Here is a 17,269-nt window from a genome sequence, read left to right on the forward strand (position 1 = left end):
TGTTGTTGGTGGTGTGGTTGTTTTGTTTTGTTTTTCCTTTAGTAAAAGAGAAAACAGAAAAATGGGATCAGAAACGAGTGACTGCTCATAAAAAAATGCTGTAGTTGTGAGAAAGGGCCTGAACGGGGCTCATACTCTATTCTGTGAAGGCAACTGCAGGAGGTCTTTTCAAATGAAAGCTGGGAAAAATTCATCCAAAAGAATGAGTTTCAAGTAGTTCTGTTCTTCCTATTAGAAAGATTCTTCAGCTGTGGTAGTAAAAGCAAAACGCACTCTTCCCACACAAATATGCAGTTTCCCCAATTAATTTCCTTTCATTAGTGGTGTGTGTGCATTTCCTCTGAGGAAATGGCCTTCTCGGTGTAACCCATTATGCTATTAAAAGTTTCCAAAATACTTGTGAAGCCTTGGGAGCAAGGGAAAGCAGTAAGCAATAGATTTTGTCAGTACCAAGAGTGATGGCATTTTCCATATATTCATTTACACCCTGTGCACTGTTGTGCATGAAGTACACTGCCAGGTCCATTGGCATTTTTCCATTTTTCCTATGCCTTGTGTGTTTGAGAGGTGACTTTTTTCTTTTTTGAATTATTTTATTTCCATGTGCTATTATGATTGAGTTTTGTTCTTGATGGCTCTTAAGTTACAACTAAGGAAATCAGTGCTGGAGTTAGGTTGGGTTGGACTGGGAGTGAGCAGTGAGTGTGCAACTGCCTCAACAAAAAGAGTGAGCAGTGTGTTCCCATCGGTGAGGACAAGGAGTATGAGTTGGAGACTGAGGCTTGCCAGGTGTCTTGTTTATGTCAAGGGTATTTAATGAGAGAGTTAGATCATGCAGGAATAAGGGAAGCTATTGAGTTTTTTTAGTCACTTGTATGTGCAAATGGAGGTTCTTGAAAAATAACCCTGTTGAACACTGTAACATTTTGCACTTTGTTTTCACTTCTTTATATTTAATTAAGTGCTTTGCAAATTGGTTAGAAATCCAGCAGAAACACTGCTGTCACTTCCCTGGAAACCAAAGGAGGCAGTTATTACAAACACCTCACCCTCTTTTAGCAGCTCTTAATTTTTTAGCAAGAGTGTAGTTCATGTTAGTCCCACATCTTCGCCTTCATGCTTTCTAACATTGAAATCCACTGCCTGAAGTCTTGGTAGAAGTTCTCATCATCTGACTTTCTGCAGGCCTGTGCACAGCATGGGAGGAGCTTGTTGTTTGGGCCCAGATTGACCACTTGTTCTAAATAAATCTGAATCCCAGATTAAGTCTGTGAATAGGAATACTGCACCATTTTGATTAAAAATCTAGAAGTGACCCATATTTTATTTCTATTCTTGGAATAAATTTACTAGGCTTGTAAACAGTGTGTATATATAGGTTTTTAACTTGCAAGATCAAATTCTCTAAGCCATTTTGTTGGGTTTTTTCCCATGTTTTGGATTAACTGTCACTAATCCACAGCAGTGGTTCTTGTCATTTAGCCCTGTTCTGCCATCTCTTGCTTTTTCTAATGATGTTCCTTTCTTAGACTTTAATCTTTGATTGTTCTAGTTCAAGGAGGCAAAATGTGGGAAAACAAACTCAATCCCTTATGTTAAGAACTGCTGCTGGAACAGAGACTTTGCTCTGGTGCTTAAAACCACAAGAACCCTACCTATGCGTCTTTGAGTTCCTTTGTGGTAGATCTGTGAAGAAAGATGTTTTGAAGCTGTTTTAAGAACCTTGATGACTTAATTCATTGAAGAGATTCTGGAGGATCCAGATGACTCAGAACTGACCATGAAACTCACATGTGCCCTTAGTGAGAGACCCATACCATGAGCTGTGTCTGGGAGAAGGATGCATCTAGCTAAGAAAGGATCCCAGGACTCAGCAAGACACTCCTTTAGTGTCCGTGTGTCTGTATAGGGATGTGACAGTTCTCTATATCACTGTCCTTTTGCAGACAAGTTATGCAGTGCTCAGTTAATAACTTCATTTCTGTCGTCAGTGAAAAGTAGTGGCTGTCCATGATGTGTATTTGTTCCAAGAAGAAATTTCATCTAGCTACTCCGATTTGGAAAGAATCGGGCTCTTACTTCACAGGCTATTTTTGACAAACTTTCCATTTTTGAAGTGACCCACTATACAGTAGAATATCATCCTTTAAATTGCAGGATTTGTGTGTAGTTATTCTCTGGAGAAGAGCCCTAAATGAAGCTGGACTTGATGATCCTTATGGGTTCCTTCCAACTCAGTATATGATGATTAAATGATTCTGTGAGTTACTGGGAGTTGTCCAAGGCCAGAGTTGAACAGAAGAACTGACAACTCTGAACACCCACCACTCCGTACTGTCTATATTTTTTCCTGTGATGCATACCTGAAAATGTAAGTTAAGTTATGCCTCCCAAGAAGGTGAATGTTCCTCGCCAAACCTATTTTAGCACAGTTCAAGATAAGCTGGTGCAGGGCAGCGTGCCCTGTGCTGCTTTATGTTGGCTGAATGTCCAATGTGCTTTTATTATATTTGCAGTTGAGAGAATTGGCCTGTTCTTTTACCTGTTAATACAGGCATCCAGGAATATCTGTTTCCCTGCTGCTGTATGTATTCCTGTGGCTCTATACTTCAGAAGTGAGCAGCCTGCCAGAACACTGCTTTCTCAATAATGAAGCAAAACTTTCCAAGCTGTGCAGCAGCTGTAGGTGGCAGAGAAGAACTTGTCCTGTGCAATTCAGGGCTCATGGCATGAAAACTCACTAGCATGCAAGAACCCCTTTCTCTTGCCTGGGGAGAGGGAATGAGCCACCACCATGCAGTGGAAGACAAATCAGCATCGCGATGTGATGGTGTGCATTTCCCATTAGCTGTGGGCCTTGGCAGTTTGTTAGTTGAGGGTTTCCTTTTAGATCTATGAAGGATAGGTTAGGTGACAGTTGAGTTACAGATCATTGTCACTCAGTGCTGTCTGGACTAGGAAGAATCCCCAGGGAGGAATTATCACTTCATCGGCTTCAGTCCTGTACCAAAGTTATTGTTATTTGTGTAACAGGTTCATATACAAACAAGCTGAAAAGTGGTGTGAATTCCACCTCGGCAGAATCACTTGTTTTAAATCTAAAAGTCAGTGATATGTTAAACATCCAGCTCACAATCTAAACTGGGGGAGTGTAGTACTGCTGATTTCAAAGAGACATCCCAATAAAAAGAAAAAGGACGAAGGAGAAGGAAAAGCAAAAGGGAAAAAAGTGTGCATTGGGTTTTTAGAGTAACAGAGGATGAATTGAAATAATTATTTTAGTGTAAAAGAAGGTAAGGGGAAAATAACTGAAGTAGGGTAAGGAGGATTTGAAACATAACATTGTAATACCATATTAAAAGCTCAAATGCTTTTCATCTGCAAAATATGAAGGAAAAAAGTGAAAAATAGCATAAGCAGGTATTAGTATATTAAATTTCTTAAGTAATATGTACTTAAAATACACTGTCTCAGAGCAATTTGTTAAAGAGGTCTGATGATTTTTCCCTCAATTCTGGGATAAGGGAAGGGAAATGTATTCAATTAGTTAGATATAATATAAATTAAATAAATGCATGAGACAGCAACTGGGAACTAAATATATCTGAAAGCCTTAAAATAATCAAAGTGAAAGACAATGTTTTATTTAAAATAGGAAATGCACTGTTTTAGGAAAATGGGCAATGTCTCTGTGGCTTTCCCTTTTAGATGGCAAAGATGGTATGGTTGCATATTCAGAAAAAAAAAGAAAAAGAAAAAAGAAAAAAAAAATTCATAAACGTTGCTCATTCTATGTCTTTATCTGCCAGGATAGAGAGAGGACGAAGATAATGAACTCTCTTGCATTACAGTGTTGCCTCCCTCCTATAGACCCATAACAGCATATCAAAAAATGTCAGTTTGACCCAAAGAAAAAGAAAATCTGCCATAGAAGGGAACAACTCCCTGCAAACCCAGATAGTCTGTCTTAAATTGCATGTATTGTAGGTATTTTTGTGTGTATTTTAGAGTACTTAAAGAAAGACTGCACCTCTGTTGAAGTGAGATGTGAACAGATGGCATGCTTGTCTTTATCCTTCTATCGGATTAGTGTACCTTGGATGTTTTTCTAAGATAGTGTTTTAATACAAATCAGTTGGTTGAAGAGCCTCTTACTACAATGTTGACGTTGATTGGGGTGTGCTGCCATCTGTTTTCAGTGCTCTGCTTTTTGAAAACATCCGTGCCGACATCACGTAGACAAATCTCTTGATCTTTAATAGGATCAATCGGGATGTTGAGTTGTTGGCTTGGCATCACTGAAGAAACGAGTTTAAATTGTTTTTTAGGAGAAAATTGTGGGCATTTTTCATTAAGAATTAACACTAAAGGAGAACAGCACAGCACTACTACTATTGCATTGCAAAAGCCTTCCTGTGAATATAACAAGGAATTAAACTAATAATTAAACTGATGGTGACTTTTGCCGGTAATTAGATGCATGGTCTCCCATTGCCGCTGAGCTATTTTTAGGTTGACACTGAGTTTGAATTAGACTCAGGATTCTAGTTCAGAATAATTAGCAGTGGAGGTCAGTGGGGTTGGCAGGTTCAAGTGTCTGGCTTTGTCACAGACAGATTTTTTCCTGTCCTGCTCAAAGAATGAAGAGTGATGAAAGGTGGTCTCTCCTAAGAAGGTGTGCTGGGCTGTTGTTGAGAAGGTCTAGCAATAAAAACCTGATGATAGAGAATGTTGTTATTCTCTAACTGAGGAGGAGATTATCTTTCACATTTGAAGGTGTGTTACTCGTTACAGGTGCTAAAATTCCCAACCTATCAATTCTTCTGTTCTCTATTGAGAATAATCTAAATGCAGAAGGAAGGCAGAATGTAGAAAACATTAATTACTATTGTTGTTAAGTGCTATCTACTGCTATTGCAAATCTCTCTTCTGTATAAGTAAATAATGAATATCCCTACAATACTCTTCTTTTGCCAGAAGTGAAACTTTGTTTTCAGATGAGTGATACTGAAATATTTTAGACTAAGTAAGTGTTGCTTATGCACTTTGGAAAACGTATTTAACATTTGAAGTCAGACTTTGCTTCATTGCTGTGCAGCATCGTTCTCTTTTGTGTGAAGTTTTTGATTTATTTTTGTTCTTTGTGGAAACTTTACTCCTGCCTTATAGAAATGAACCTGATTCTAATTTTATGTAGAATGGGTTTGAGGTGGTTTAGCATTTGAGCTAATGAAACCTCAAATTAATCTATACTTACATCACCAAAAAATACTGTGCTAATCACTTGTTCCCAGGTTTGAAAGTTGGCAATTTGCACATTGTGTGATAGACTTCATCTTTGATGTCTGAGCTCTACAGAATAAGCACATCCCCCGGTCAAACCTGACGCAAATCCTATTTAAGAATGACGTACTCCTGAGTTAGTCTGTTCTGGGTTTTCCGGCTGGGCACTGTGGGTGTCATAAGCCTATGCAGAAAAGCAGCCTCTCCATATAACCCAGTTTCCTACTTGGGGAAAGTAGGAACCAGCTCCTGTCCTCTCTCTGCTTGCTGGATTTATCACCCTGTTTTGCCTAAAGATGGTACTGGATGTGGAAGACACAGCATACCTGCTAAATAATGCAGTGAGTATGCAGAGGAATTAACCTCTAAGGAAGCAGAAAAGTTGAACAGTGGTGTTTCAGCATAGTGTAGTTCAGGCAGCATAGAGACTCTTCTAGTATGTGGGGGCAGGGAGGGTCTTGATTTGTTGGTGTGATCATAGCTTAAAGCTGATGTAAATTGCAAGGAAAATAGGTGAAATGTGGAACAGTGCTGCTTAGCATCCTTACATTCAACAAAACAAATAGTAAATTTCACATATGAAATTACTGAGCCATGATTTAGATTGAAGTAATTCATCAGATCTCAGAAGCTTTTGTATTTTGCTCTGAAGTGGTTTCTGCAGGGGCTGTATGGTCCTAATTTCTACAGCATAATTTGTAGTAGGTTTAATTTAATTTAACTTGGATTTTGCCTCTGGGCATCGTTGCAAAGAGTAAATAAAGCCAGGCAGGAGCAGTATGCTGAACTGAATGACATGGATATCTATCCGTATCCTTTGCAGAAAATATTCTTACTGAATATTGAAGCTGGTCACTAACTGCATACCACTTTGATTCCATGAGAGTAACTGTAAATAGAAAAGAACTGTGACGCCCCTTACATACATTGTCAAGCTAACAAATTGGTTGTGTCTATCTTAAGTGCAAGTGTGAAAGAAACAAAAACTGTTCCATACATTGAGGATGTTGGTATAAACAATAAGATTCATTTATTCAACATAGACATCTAGCAAATGAGATGGTAATGAAGGGGTCTCTGATTTGATAATAAAGGTGTTTTAAACTCATTAAATAGTACAAAATCCTGTTATGTTGGATAATAGCCATGGGCTGTTTAAGGTTGATCCTGTGATAATCACCACAGCATTGCTGTAGCCATATTACTCTGTTGCAAACTTCATTTTTTTTTAGAGATGGGGTACTGGTTAGGCTGCGGTTGGACTTGATGATCTTCAAGGTCTTTTCCAACCTGGGTAATTCTATGATTCTATGATTCTATGATTTGTGCTTAGATTTAAGCAATAGCAAGTCATAAAGCTAACTCGCATAGCTGTAGTGTTTATTGCAGAAAGCTGCTCTGATCACAAGGCCCTGCAGTGTGATAAGTCTTTATGGTGAATGCAAGCTATTTAGTAGAGTGCTTTTTAGGGGAATATTACTTATTCGCTCAGTTACAATAATTTTCCTAGAAAACAGAAGTGTTTTGGAAACTGGCACCATTGCAAATGCTTCTGGCCATACTTGTTAGCCATTGTTATTTTTTAATTATTTTTATTTTTTTAATGCTGACTGTATTGTGGTCATTTCCTCAACATCTAGTTTGAGCTAGCAGCGTGACTGCTTCTGTCATTGGCTGTCAATGGCAATCGATGACAGCTGTCTGTAAAACATTAGCAAAGAGCCTGCACCATGGGGAGGCATGGAATGGCATGGAATGTGTTGGTATGGGAATTGCAGAGGTCCTGGGGCCGGTGAGGGTGTGGACAGCTCTGAGATTGGTCAGGAGCTGTGCTAATGGTCATGGCTGCAAACATGAGGGTGTTAAGTAGGGCCCTTCTACAATCTGACAGTTTCATCTTGTTCTTTGTCAGGAGCAAGATGTGGAGACCATGCATGGCATGGTCCATGTCACCATGTGTGGGATGCCCAGAGGGAACAGACCTGCTATCCTCACGTACCACGACATTGGGCTGAATCGTAAGTTGGCTTTCTCTTTTATTGCACAGTGATGGCCTGGTTGGTTAATGCTGTAGCCAAAAATGTGGGATCTGTGATGGTTAGGAAATGTTTCCTAGGTCTTTGCACACTTGTGTCTACTGCATGCTCATATAAGGTACCGGCCTTTGTGCCTAGCCTAATTCTTCTCTTATGGCAAGTTTAATTCTCAGATTTACAGACTCACAAAGAAAATAATTGGAATATTTCACTTAAATGGGCAAAAGGATGTCCTGGTAGCTTGTAATGACTGTGTATGAATGCTGTAAAAACATCTGTAGAGGAAGGCTGAGGCTGCGTTGAAAGCAGGATTGACAAGAACACTGATGTTTCTTTGGCTTGTAGGTTCCTGTCTGAAACCAGTCTTACACTTCTGTGGGTTTGTATGAATGGCATGCCAAATCAGAATAATGAAATGAAAGCTGGCATTGTATCTTTAGCCAGTATTAAGAAAATGACTTTGACAAGTGCCTTCTGTCTTATCTGTCATATTCAAGAATATAACAAGCTAGATGTCCAGATCTGCTGGTCTGTTCTTCTCACTAATGCTCTGTTTCACACCATTTGCTGTTTGTTAGAAAGCCATCAGTTTTAAAACTAAAAACAGCTGCAAATCTTTTAATGTCTGGCTTTTGGGGGAGAGGCAGTAGTGATATTAGAAGAAAAAAAAAAATCTCTTTTTTTGCCTGTTTTTGTAACACTGCCTTATTTTATTTTGAGATGCCAGTGGATCAGGGCAAAGCTTAATCTGGGTCTCATTTTTGAATAAAGCTTTTTTCTTTCTTTCTAGACATGAAAAAAAATAATAATCTTTAAAATGAATAAGCTTTCCTTTTAAAGGAGAAGGGAGAAAGCTTTATGCCTATCTTGCATATTCTCCTAAATTTGGATTTAGCTGAAAATATTGTATATTCTCTATTGACTTTTTTTGCATGTTGTGCAGTGAGAGGACATTCAGAAACACATACAAACGTTGAGTCATTTTCTGTGAATATCAGATATGGTGCTACAGAATTCTTGCTTTTCCTTCCAAGAGGAGGACATGCTAACCTTCTCCCTACTCTAATATTTGCTAAACATCAGAAATCAAATAATCTCAGAGCTGGGGGCCTGCAGCATTCGGTATCCCAAAAGGATACTTTTGTCTTGAATTGCCTACTGTGAGAGACACAAATGTAATGTTTACCTTGTAATACTTGGGCAGAAAAACAGGTCACGATCTCAGAGCTGGATGCCTTTTTCTCCATCTGTTTTGACATAATCCAGAGAAAAATGGCTGGACAAGTAAATGGATAATTTTACCTAAGCCAGAACTCGGTATGAATATTCCTGGTGACACTTTATGACTATTTGACTTTTGCATAAGGAACATTTTCTTGATTTTGGTTTATCAAGACATCAGGACTTTCCTTTTCTTCCTCAGAAATAAAGGATTGTGTCACTTTTTCTGAGCTGATGGTAGGAACTTATCATTAATCTGCAGTCCAGGTTTCAGCAGAGGTATCATGGTATCACAGTATTGTGCGAGTTGGAAGGGACCTTAGAGATCATAGAGTCCAACTCCCAGGATTCGAGCCTTCTGTGTAGCAGAGCAGCATTTCTGCCACTTACGCCACAGGGGGGGATTTGAACCCGGGCCTCTGGTGTTGCAAACGGGAATTCTACCGCTGCGCCACTGGGGCACACAATTATCATTAATATCAAATGTATCATTAATAAACAAATGATTTTATTATAGATGCAGATTTACTAGTGAGTGGACCATTTAATCTCAGCAAAATTATTTCCTGTTTTCATTTTCAAGACAAAACTTGCTTCAATCCTCTCTTCAACTTTGAAGATATGCAGGAAATCACCCAGCACTTTGCAGTTTGCCACGTGGATGCACCTGGTCAGCAGGATGGGGCACCATCTTTCCAAGCTGGGTGAGTTATGAGGGAAACAGCCTCTACTTTCAGAGTTATCTTTTGTCAGGTGCTGGAAAAAGAGCCTTGATCTGCAGTTCAGCTGAAAAGCAATTGCAGAAAGAAAAGTTTTCTTCTGAACACTGACACTTCCTATTTAAATTTCCAGAGCTCTGCTGAGTTTTGTCCATTCACAGTAAATTTTTGGGCTGTAACTTTGTGTTTTATTGCCAATAACCACACTGCTTGTAAAGCAGTTCCTTGACAGGTGTTTACATCTGCCAGTTTAAGTATTGGGCTACCTTGTAATGACATCCTACCTGCAAATACAAAACGAAGTTGTTACTATCATGTCATCCACCACAGTATAATGTCTTTCCTAAGTCTATAGCTTCTAGGAAATGTCTGTATGGTAGTTGCTGGTAAATAGATCTAATAAGCTTCCTGGAAACTTTAAGTAGCTGTACAGTAACAAAGTGATATAACCTACTGAATTACTGCATACTCTTGACCATGTAACGTATATGATGTTGTAACTCTTACAAACTTGTCAGTTTTGAGTACTGTCTTTTCCCAAATGCTTGACCTATTTAGTGAAATAAGGTGGATTTGCCTGAAGATGCCCCTAGGAGGGGAGTCAGCTTGGTTGAAGAAGGGAGTAGGCAACATTTTGAGGTGGGAGACAAGTCAAGGGATAGTTTTCTGTAAGAACTGGGTATTAAGGAGCTTCTACATCCCTTATTGCATGAGCTGCACCTTCTTAAATTTTAAGCTGGTCTGGCTGAGTAGGTCATCATGGGCCATGTTCTGAGCAGAGTTAAATGCAGTGGCCCAGTTGTCTGCTCAAGCAGGTGACAAAGCTATTTCAGTCACTTCAGTCTGTGTTTCTTTGAATCAGAAGCTTTTAAGTGTCTTAACCTTCGTGTCCTAAACAGGCATTAACATGTCTGAGTTGTCAACTGCGCAACAGTCATGATCTCTGTTAGTAAAGACCACTGCTTAACATCATCGTGCTGGTAGCAGCAGAAGCTGTACTATGTTCTCCAGCTTCTTAGAGTGGACTTTTTTCCCCATTTGCTGCTCAGTAGAGATATTGTTAAAAATTTTCTTCTTTAAGAATTTTGTTGCCACTCAGCAGAACAGAAGCATTACCATAGAGCTGTTTCTGTCAGACTCCTTCAGCAGCTTCACAGCCTTCCTTTTGGCTTCAGTCTTTCCATTAGTATTAATAGAAAGTTTTCTTCATTTCATTGCTGTAGAAATGTACATCCTTGAAAACACGCAGGTAAATATTTGCCACAGATCTAGATCACACTGCAGTAGTCTGATTCTATGACATGTGGGAACCTTTTTGTGGTGAACCAGAAGTATAGATGTGGTGAATGTGGTTGGAAACTCACCTCTAAAGTTCAAATATTTTATAGGTTTTAAGTGTTGACTTGCTTTTTGGAAGAGAATTGCTGTGCTCTGTTTTGCTCTCAGCTGGAGTAGACATCTTTCATCCCATAACTCACATAAAGTACCATACTGAGTATGCTCATATTCCTGTGAAATCACTTAATTGTACTTGCTCCTGATTTAAATTCAGTGCATGCTGACCATGACCTGGCAATGGACACATTTGTTACTTAATCTGCAGCGACCACTTTTTCTCTAAATACAGCAGCCTACTCTACTGAACCTGGCATAGTAACTCACAGACATGTATTTTTGTAGGTACATATACCCTTCCATGGATCAGCTGGCTGAAATGCTTCCTGGAATCCTGAAACAGTTTGGGTGAGTGCAGAGTTCTTGACTTATTCTCCTCCTTTATTGTCTCAAAAGGCATCTGTGCTGCCCCAAATTTTCAAACACGCTACCTGACATTTGCCTACAGTTACAGATGTGGTTGTTTTTTAACCCCTCCATTATAGTTGGCAACCTTTTGACTTTGATCCTGAAAGAGCTTATTTGGCCTTTTTTATGGAAAGTTTGTATTTTTAAACAGGAAGCAATTTTGAGTGAAATCACATGTGCCTAATTTAGGGGTTTCCTCCAGTTTTTTGTGTTCGTAGCCCTGACAGGGACAGGACACAGACAATCTGTTCTTCCCACTGAAGCAACCCACGTTTTCCTGTGTGGTTAGCAGAAAAAAAAAAAAAACGTAGCTCCATCTGAAGACACGTAACGTAGTGTTTTGTTTCTGTGGCTTGAGCACATGTAGGGGGTCAGTCCTGACTCATTAGGCCACTTCTGTAAGTGCAGATCCAGATTGTTGATGCTGAGGAACTTGGTGAGTGTTCGTGTAATCACAGAATGGCTTGGATTGGAGAGTTGATCATCTTGCTCCAGCCTCCCTGTTCCTCTGTTGTGTACCTGCAGCAAGTTGAGCTGTGTATATTCCTTCAAAGCTTTGTTTTAACTGGAGCTATGCATAATGCCTTCCCTACTACAGAGCTAGGGCTCCCGATGTGCAATGAATCATAGAGTCATTTGAGTTGGAAGGGATCCTTAAAGGTCATCTAGCCCTACTGCCCTGCAATAAACAGGACACCTGCAACTAGTGAAGGTTAGAATCTGCAGGTGAGCACCTTGCAGGTATTTTCAGACTAAGGAGACAAAGTCTGACATTCAGAGTTAGGCAGCCTCGGTGGACAAGCAGGTTGGGCTGCTGATAGAGCCTTCTGTCTCAGACCACCACCTCACTTTAGACAATGCTCAGCATACAAACCATTTGTTACAGTACCTTGACTAGTATACCTCTCTAATCTCACTACCTTCCTAAAACAAAGGTGTGGTTTTAAACCTCCTTTTTTTGAAATCAAAGCACAGTATTGACCTTTAAAAAACACAAAAAAACATGCTAATGTAATGTCAATACCTTGAACACCAGCTAATCTGGAGTTAATTTACATAGTTTGATTTAATATTGTAATAAGAATGAAATCTTTCTCAAGATATTTTCCTAAAAGCGTTGCATAACCTGTTTTTCTGACAGGTTTTGTCTAGTCTCCCTTCCATGTATTTTCTAAGACCTCGAAGGGGTTGCTTTAGAACCAATTTGAGCAAAAGCAAATATTTGATTTGTCTCTGCCCTGTTTAGTTCTGAAGTTTAATCTCACTCACTCCAGCAACTGGATAGCAGGAGAGGTTTCCCTGCCAGCTCCCTGCTAGAGAGGACTCGGCATCACAGCTGAGGGCAGGAGAGACTGAGGTGGGGTTGTTGTGTTTTGACTGCAGACCACAGGACTCTATCTTAGAAGTTTTTCTGGCAGAGGAGCCATTTCCTTCCAGAGTCAGAACAATGCTGTTGTTGCTCCATGTATTTACTTAAGGATAAGTGAGGATTGCTGCTGGGCTGCAATGCGTGAGGACCAGCATCTGCTTATCTCCTAAAACCAACTAGTTGCTATGCCCAGCTCCATACTGATGGTATTGCTGAGAGTCTGTGGTTTGCTCAAGCTGTGATCTGCCCTTTCACTGGTGTGAAAGAAGAATCACTGAATCATTAAGATTAGAAAAGATAACTAATACTATCTGGTCCAACCATTAACCCACCCCACTATGTGTACTAACCCATGTGCCATGTCTGCCCTGTCTACCTACCACCCTGCCTCTGCCACCTCCCTGGTTAGCCTGTTCCAATGCTTGACCACTTTTTCCAAGAAGAAATTTTTCCTAATATCCAGCCTGATAGGAAGGCTGCTGATAGGGTTTTGTTTACTTTTGGTGCTCTCTTACTGATTTGTATCCTCCATCTCATGGCACATAACTGCTGTGCAGGCTGAAGAGCATTATTGGAATGGGAACTGGAGCTGGTGCCTACGTCCTGACAAGATTTGCTGTAAGTTTCATGGAATTTTCTTAAAGGCTTGAACCCAAATTCCTTGAGCTGTTGCTGCCCCCATAGGGTGTGCAGAGAATTCCTGCTCTGCTGCATGCATTTAAGCAAGCAGCCAGGCTTTTAAGTGAAATACTCTAGTCCGCAGGATAGCTCATCCAAAAGACCTAGATTTTCCATTCTAAAGCCTGGGCTCTACCCAGTTCATTTGCAGAAGGTTTTTTTAATGGGAGTTCTCTGTTTAAACTGAGGGTGGGGAAAATGTTAAATCTTAATGTTCTCCAGCTGTTCAGTTGAATTGCTTGAATGATTTAATTTTTTTTTCCATACATACGCTTGTTTTGTGCAAGATTTAACTATACCTACCTCCTTCCTTTCCAGGAGATAATTTTCTAGTTTAAATTTTATGTTGACTGTCAGCTTGCAAAGGACACATGATGAATTTTAACTCAAACCTTTTCTTTTGCAGTTAAACCACCCGGACATGGTGGAGGGATTGGTTCTCATTAACGTAAACCCTTGTGCTGAAGGTTGGATGGACTGGGCAGCAACAAAGGTAAACATTTTTAAGTCAGAAAAATAAATCATACTGTGAGGCTGTCAGGCATGAAAAGCTGGACAAGCTGGTGTGTCAAGACAGGGCTGCAAAGACAGAATATCTTAGGGAAATTTCTTTTGGGATTATTATTTCATTTACAAACATACCTCCTATAGGACTAGGGATAAAAATAAGTGCTGCTGGGAAGCACATACCCAACAGCTCCATTATACCATGGGTTCAGACAATTCTTGAAAGTTGGTAATTACGTGGAAAAAATCATTTTAGCCTGGCTGTGAGTTAGGTTTGGATTGCTTTCTTCCAATTAAACTTCAAGCTTAGTGTTGCTTTTCTTGCCCTTGGCTTTGTTTACAAGCATGGTCCAAAATATTAATTGAAGCACAGAAAAAAAATGCTCAAAACAGCATATTCCTGGTTTCAGCCATCTAGCTGAGTCTTGGATACTGAAAAGACTCAGAAAAGAGCATTAGCTACGCTAACTCTGGACAGACTGTTTGTACAATTAGACTTCTAAGTGAACTTGTTCACAAACAAAGAATCCCCTGCAAACTTCATTCTTTTGTAGCTATAAGATTACAACGTAGGGAAAAAAGGTGATGAGAGCTGGTTTCAAACAGCCTCAAGGAGCTAATAGAGAAATAGGTATAAATGTTACATTATGCATCACCCAGTTTTCACTTACTAAAACATTTTTCAGAGGAGACTGAAAAAGCTGACACTTTCTGTATCATTTAGGGTCATGTTGTAATGAATGACAGTTACTATGAACACATAAAAGTACAAAAGTTAATGGTTTGTCTTTTAAGCATACATATAGGCAACCTACATAAATGTCTCAGGAGACATTAAGTGATCTGGATGTGTATTTGTTAACTCATCTACAATGAGATATAGCAGTTGACCCTTTTGGGGTATCTCATCCAGTATTTCTCCATAATTCAATTCTTTCACATCTGTGCCTCTGCTGTCTGCCTCTACTAGGTGCTGTCAACCTCAGGTGTGCAGCAGGTCCCTTGTATCCTTCCATCTTTCCAAATTAAGAGCATGTATTCTGGAATGTGGTCTCTAAGGTCCTTAGGTTCCAGCTCCAAAGTATTGTCATTGTGTGATTGTGTTAGGAATGGTATTGAACAGTGAGGTTAAATTGCGCACATCTGTCTGATTTTCAGGGAGTAATTCTGTATATACTTATGCCGCTGGTAGTATGTTCGTATCTGCATTAGTAAAAACATCCTATGAGATCAACTCAAACATAATCAGTGTTATAGTAGAGGGGAAGAACATCAGTCCAGGATATTACAGATAAGAGCAGCAGAGAAAAATCCATTCTCCTACTTAAGGGTAATTAAAAGATTTCAAAACGTTTTAATATCACATACTTAGGTAATCTTGCTGTTCAGATTTCAGGCTGGACAAACGCTTTACCAGACTTGGTTATTTCGCATCTCTTTGGAAAGGTAAGCATGTTCAAAATGTTATTCTAGTGTTTTCAGTCATTTGTATTTACCTCCTGGAGCTGGAAGAGGGGATAATCTTTCACTGAAGTAGCAAAGTTTAATTTTAAACTAGTGGAATAGGATTAATACTTGTATTCCCAGCTCTTTGAAGTGTGGATACTGCAGTGATGCTTGCTGAGTGACAAACAACCAAGCACAGTGCTGCCATGGCAACTCCATAAGGTGTAGTTTGGCTTGCTGATATTTAAGCTTGAATAGCTTAGTCTGCTTTTATACAGTAATATCCTTGTACCTCTGGGAAAACTGCTTAGTAGTACAAATGATGTTCTTCAGTACAAGCCTAATCCGAAACTGAAAAACGTGGAACAACAGTCAGATGCTAATATTAACTCTGGGTGATAACACTGAGTGCTACAAGTCGCTCCTGCCCTAAGAGTGCACTCCTGTTGTATAGATATGAGCCTGATACATGACTGCTGTGCCATGTCTTCAGACTCTCTCAGAAAACAGCCCCTGTTCTGAACAATTCTGTTTCCACTGTAGGAAGAGATTCACAGCAACCATGACCTGATCCATACTTACCGTCAGCATATTATTAATGATATGAATCAAACCAACCTTCATCTCTTTGTCAACTCTTACAACAGGTAAACAGATTTACCTGATTTTTAACTGGAAACTGTTTTAAGATGCTGTCCAGCTCTTTTTCAGTCATTGTTACTTGTGTGGTGGAGTTACTTGTTTTCCCCCATTATGAAATTCTACTTAATAAGAACCTTTAGGGTTCTCAGGTGGTTTGCTTATGGGAGATGTTCCTTGTGCATTTATGAGAAGAAAGGTGGTACATGTGGACATTGATACTTCAGTTTAAAAGTGTTTGACCATCACTTATGGAGCTTTCTACATAGATTAACATATTGTGAGTGTCCATGCTCTCTGTAAACTAAAATTTGGAAGCATCTGTTAAATTTCAGTGTGTCAAAAATATTTGTCTTCTTCATTTTCTTTAGTCGTCGAGACCTTGAGATTGAGCGCCCCGTTCCTGGATTAAATGTTGTCACCCTTCAGTGAGTATTTCATTTCCCATCAGTTCACTTGTATGTGGTGTGAGCCAAGAGATGGAATCTGTGGGTGCATTGCATGGACATCACAGAGCTGTAGCTGAGTTTCCGCAGGGCTCTGTAGTTTCATCTGGGAGCTGAATTGTTGCTGAAGTCAGGGGCATACAGCAGGGAAACTTCCCCCTTTTAAACTTCAGAGCCTTATTAACTGAAGTACGTAGACAAGTAGTGCCTGCCATGTGCTGTGTACTGCAAACTTGGGCTTACAGACTAGACTAGTTAAAGGGAACTGTGGATCTGGATGCTCTATAGCCATGCTTACCCAACTAGAGAATCATAATCAAAACCAATTAGAACAACAGAGATCTTCAGGAAAGTGGAGCAGGTGTGAGAATGGTTATCTACCAGATTTTCTGCTGATAGCTTTTCACTTACACTGCATTTTGTAAATGAAATAGTTTTCCAGTCCTCTACTGACCTTTAAGCATGGGAAACACTGGTTCATCTGTCAGAGTGGTTGGAATTGGCTGATTGTCCAAAAGTTAGAGCTGGGGGAGTAGTGGAGAGAGAGGTGAGACTTTGAGGTTGATACATTCAAATCCTTATTAAAGAAACAAATAAACAAACAAAAAAGAGTGATGGGAAAGGGTGAGAAAAAGAACAGGATCTCAGGCAAGTTATCAGAGCATTTCTGTGTATCTGTACTTCTGCTGTGTGGGTGACTGAGTACTGGTACTGGATGTCCAGAAAGGCTGTGAGGTCTCCTCCCTGGAGAGTTCCAAAAGCCTCCTGGATGTGGTCCTGGGCCCCCTGTGTGTCTCTGCTTCAACAGAGTTGGGCCAGATGGATGCCAGAGGTCCCTGCCAACCTCAGCCATTCTATGAGTCTTTAATATGGGGGATTTTATTTGTGCCAGGAATGAGCAACACAATTTTCACACACCTGTCTCATCCTTTGTAGGGCACAAAATGAAGCTGAGGGCTGCATCACAGAAATAATACTGCTTTTGTATGCTTCCTTGCAGGTGCCCTGTGCTCCTGGTGGTTGGTGACAGCTCCCCAGCAGTGGATGCTGTGGTGCGTATATTGAGCCCTCATTACCACAGTGTTGCTAGGCAGATGACTTGAGATGCTTAGCCAGCCCAGC

General features: G+C 40.0%; 1 protein-coding gene across 1 annotated transcript in view; it reads left to right on the forward strand.

The window, feature by feature from the left end:
- Positions 1-17,269, forward strand: part of NDRG1 (N-myc downstream regulated 1) — a 39,022-nt gene that overhangs the window by 15,743 nt on the left and 6,010 nt on the right. The window contains exons 4-12 of the mRNA XM_072328841.1: positions 7,196-7,301; positions 9,124-9,244; positions 10,940-11,002; positions 12,989-13,049; positions 13,516-13,602; positions 15,006-15,062; positions 15,606-15,709; positions 16,073-16,129; positions 17,148-17,199. Coding sequence (XP_072184942.1) covers positions 7,196-7,301; positions 9,124-9,244; positions 10,940-11,002; positions 12,989-13,049; positions 13,516-13,602; positions 15,006-15,062; positions 15,606-15,709; positions 16,073-16,129; positions 17,148-17,199 — 708 coding nt within the window. The remainder of the gene's footprint in view (positions 1-7,195; positions 7,302-9,123; positions 9,245-10,939; positions 11,003-12,988; positions 13,050-13,515; positions 13,603-15,005; positions 15,063-15,605; positions 15,710-16,072; positions 16,130-17,147; positions 17,200-17,269) is intronic.

The sequence above is a fragment of the Excalfactoria chinensis genome, chromosome 2 (genome assembly GCF_039878825.1).
Source record: "Excalfactoria chinensis isolate bCotChi1 chromosome 2, bCotChi1.hap2, whole genome shotgun sequence".
Classification (NCBI taxonomy): Eukaryota; Metazoa; Chordata; class Aves; order Galliformes; family Phasianidae; genus Excalfactoria; species Excalfactoria chinensis.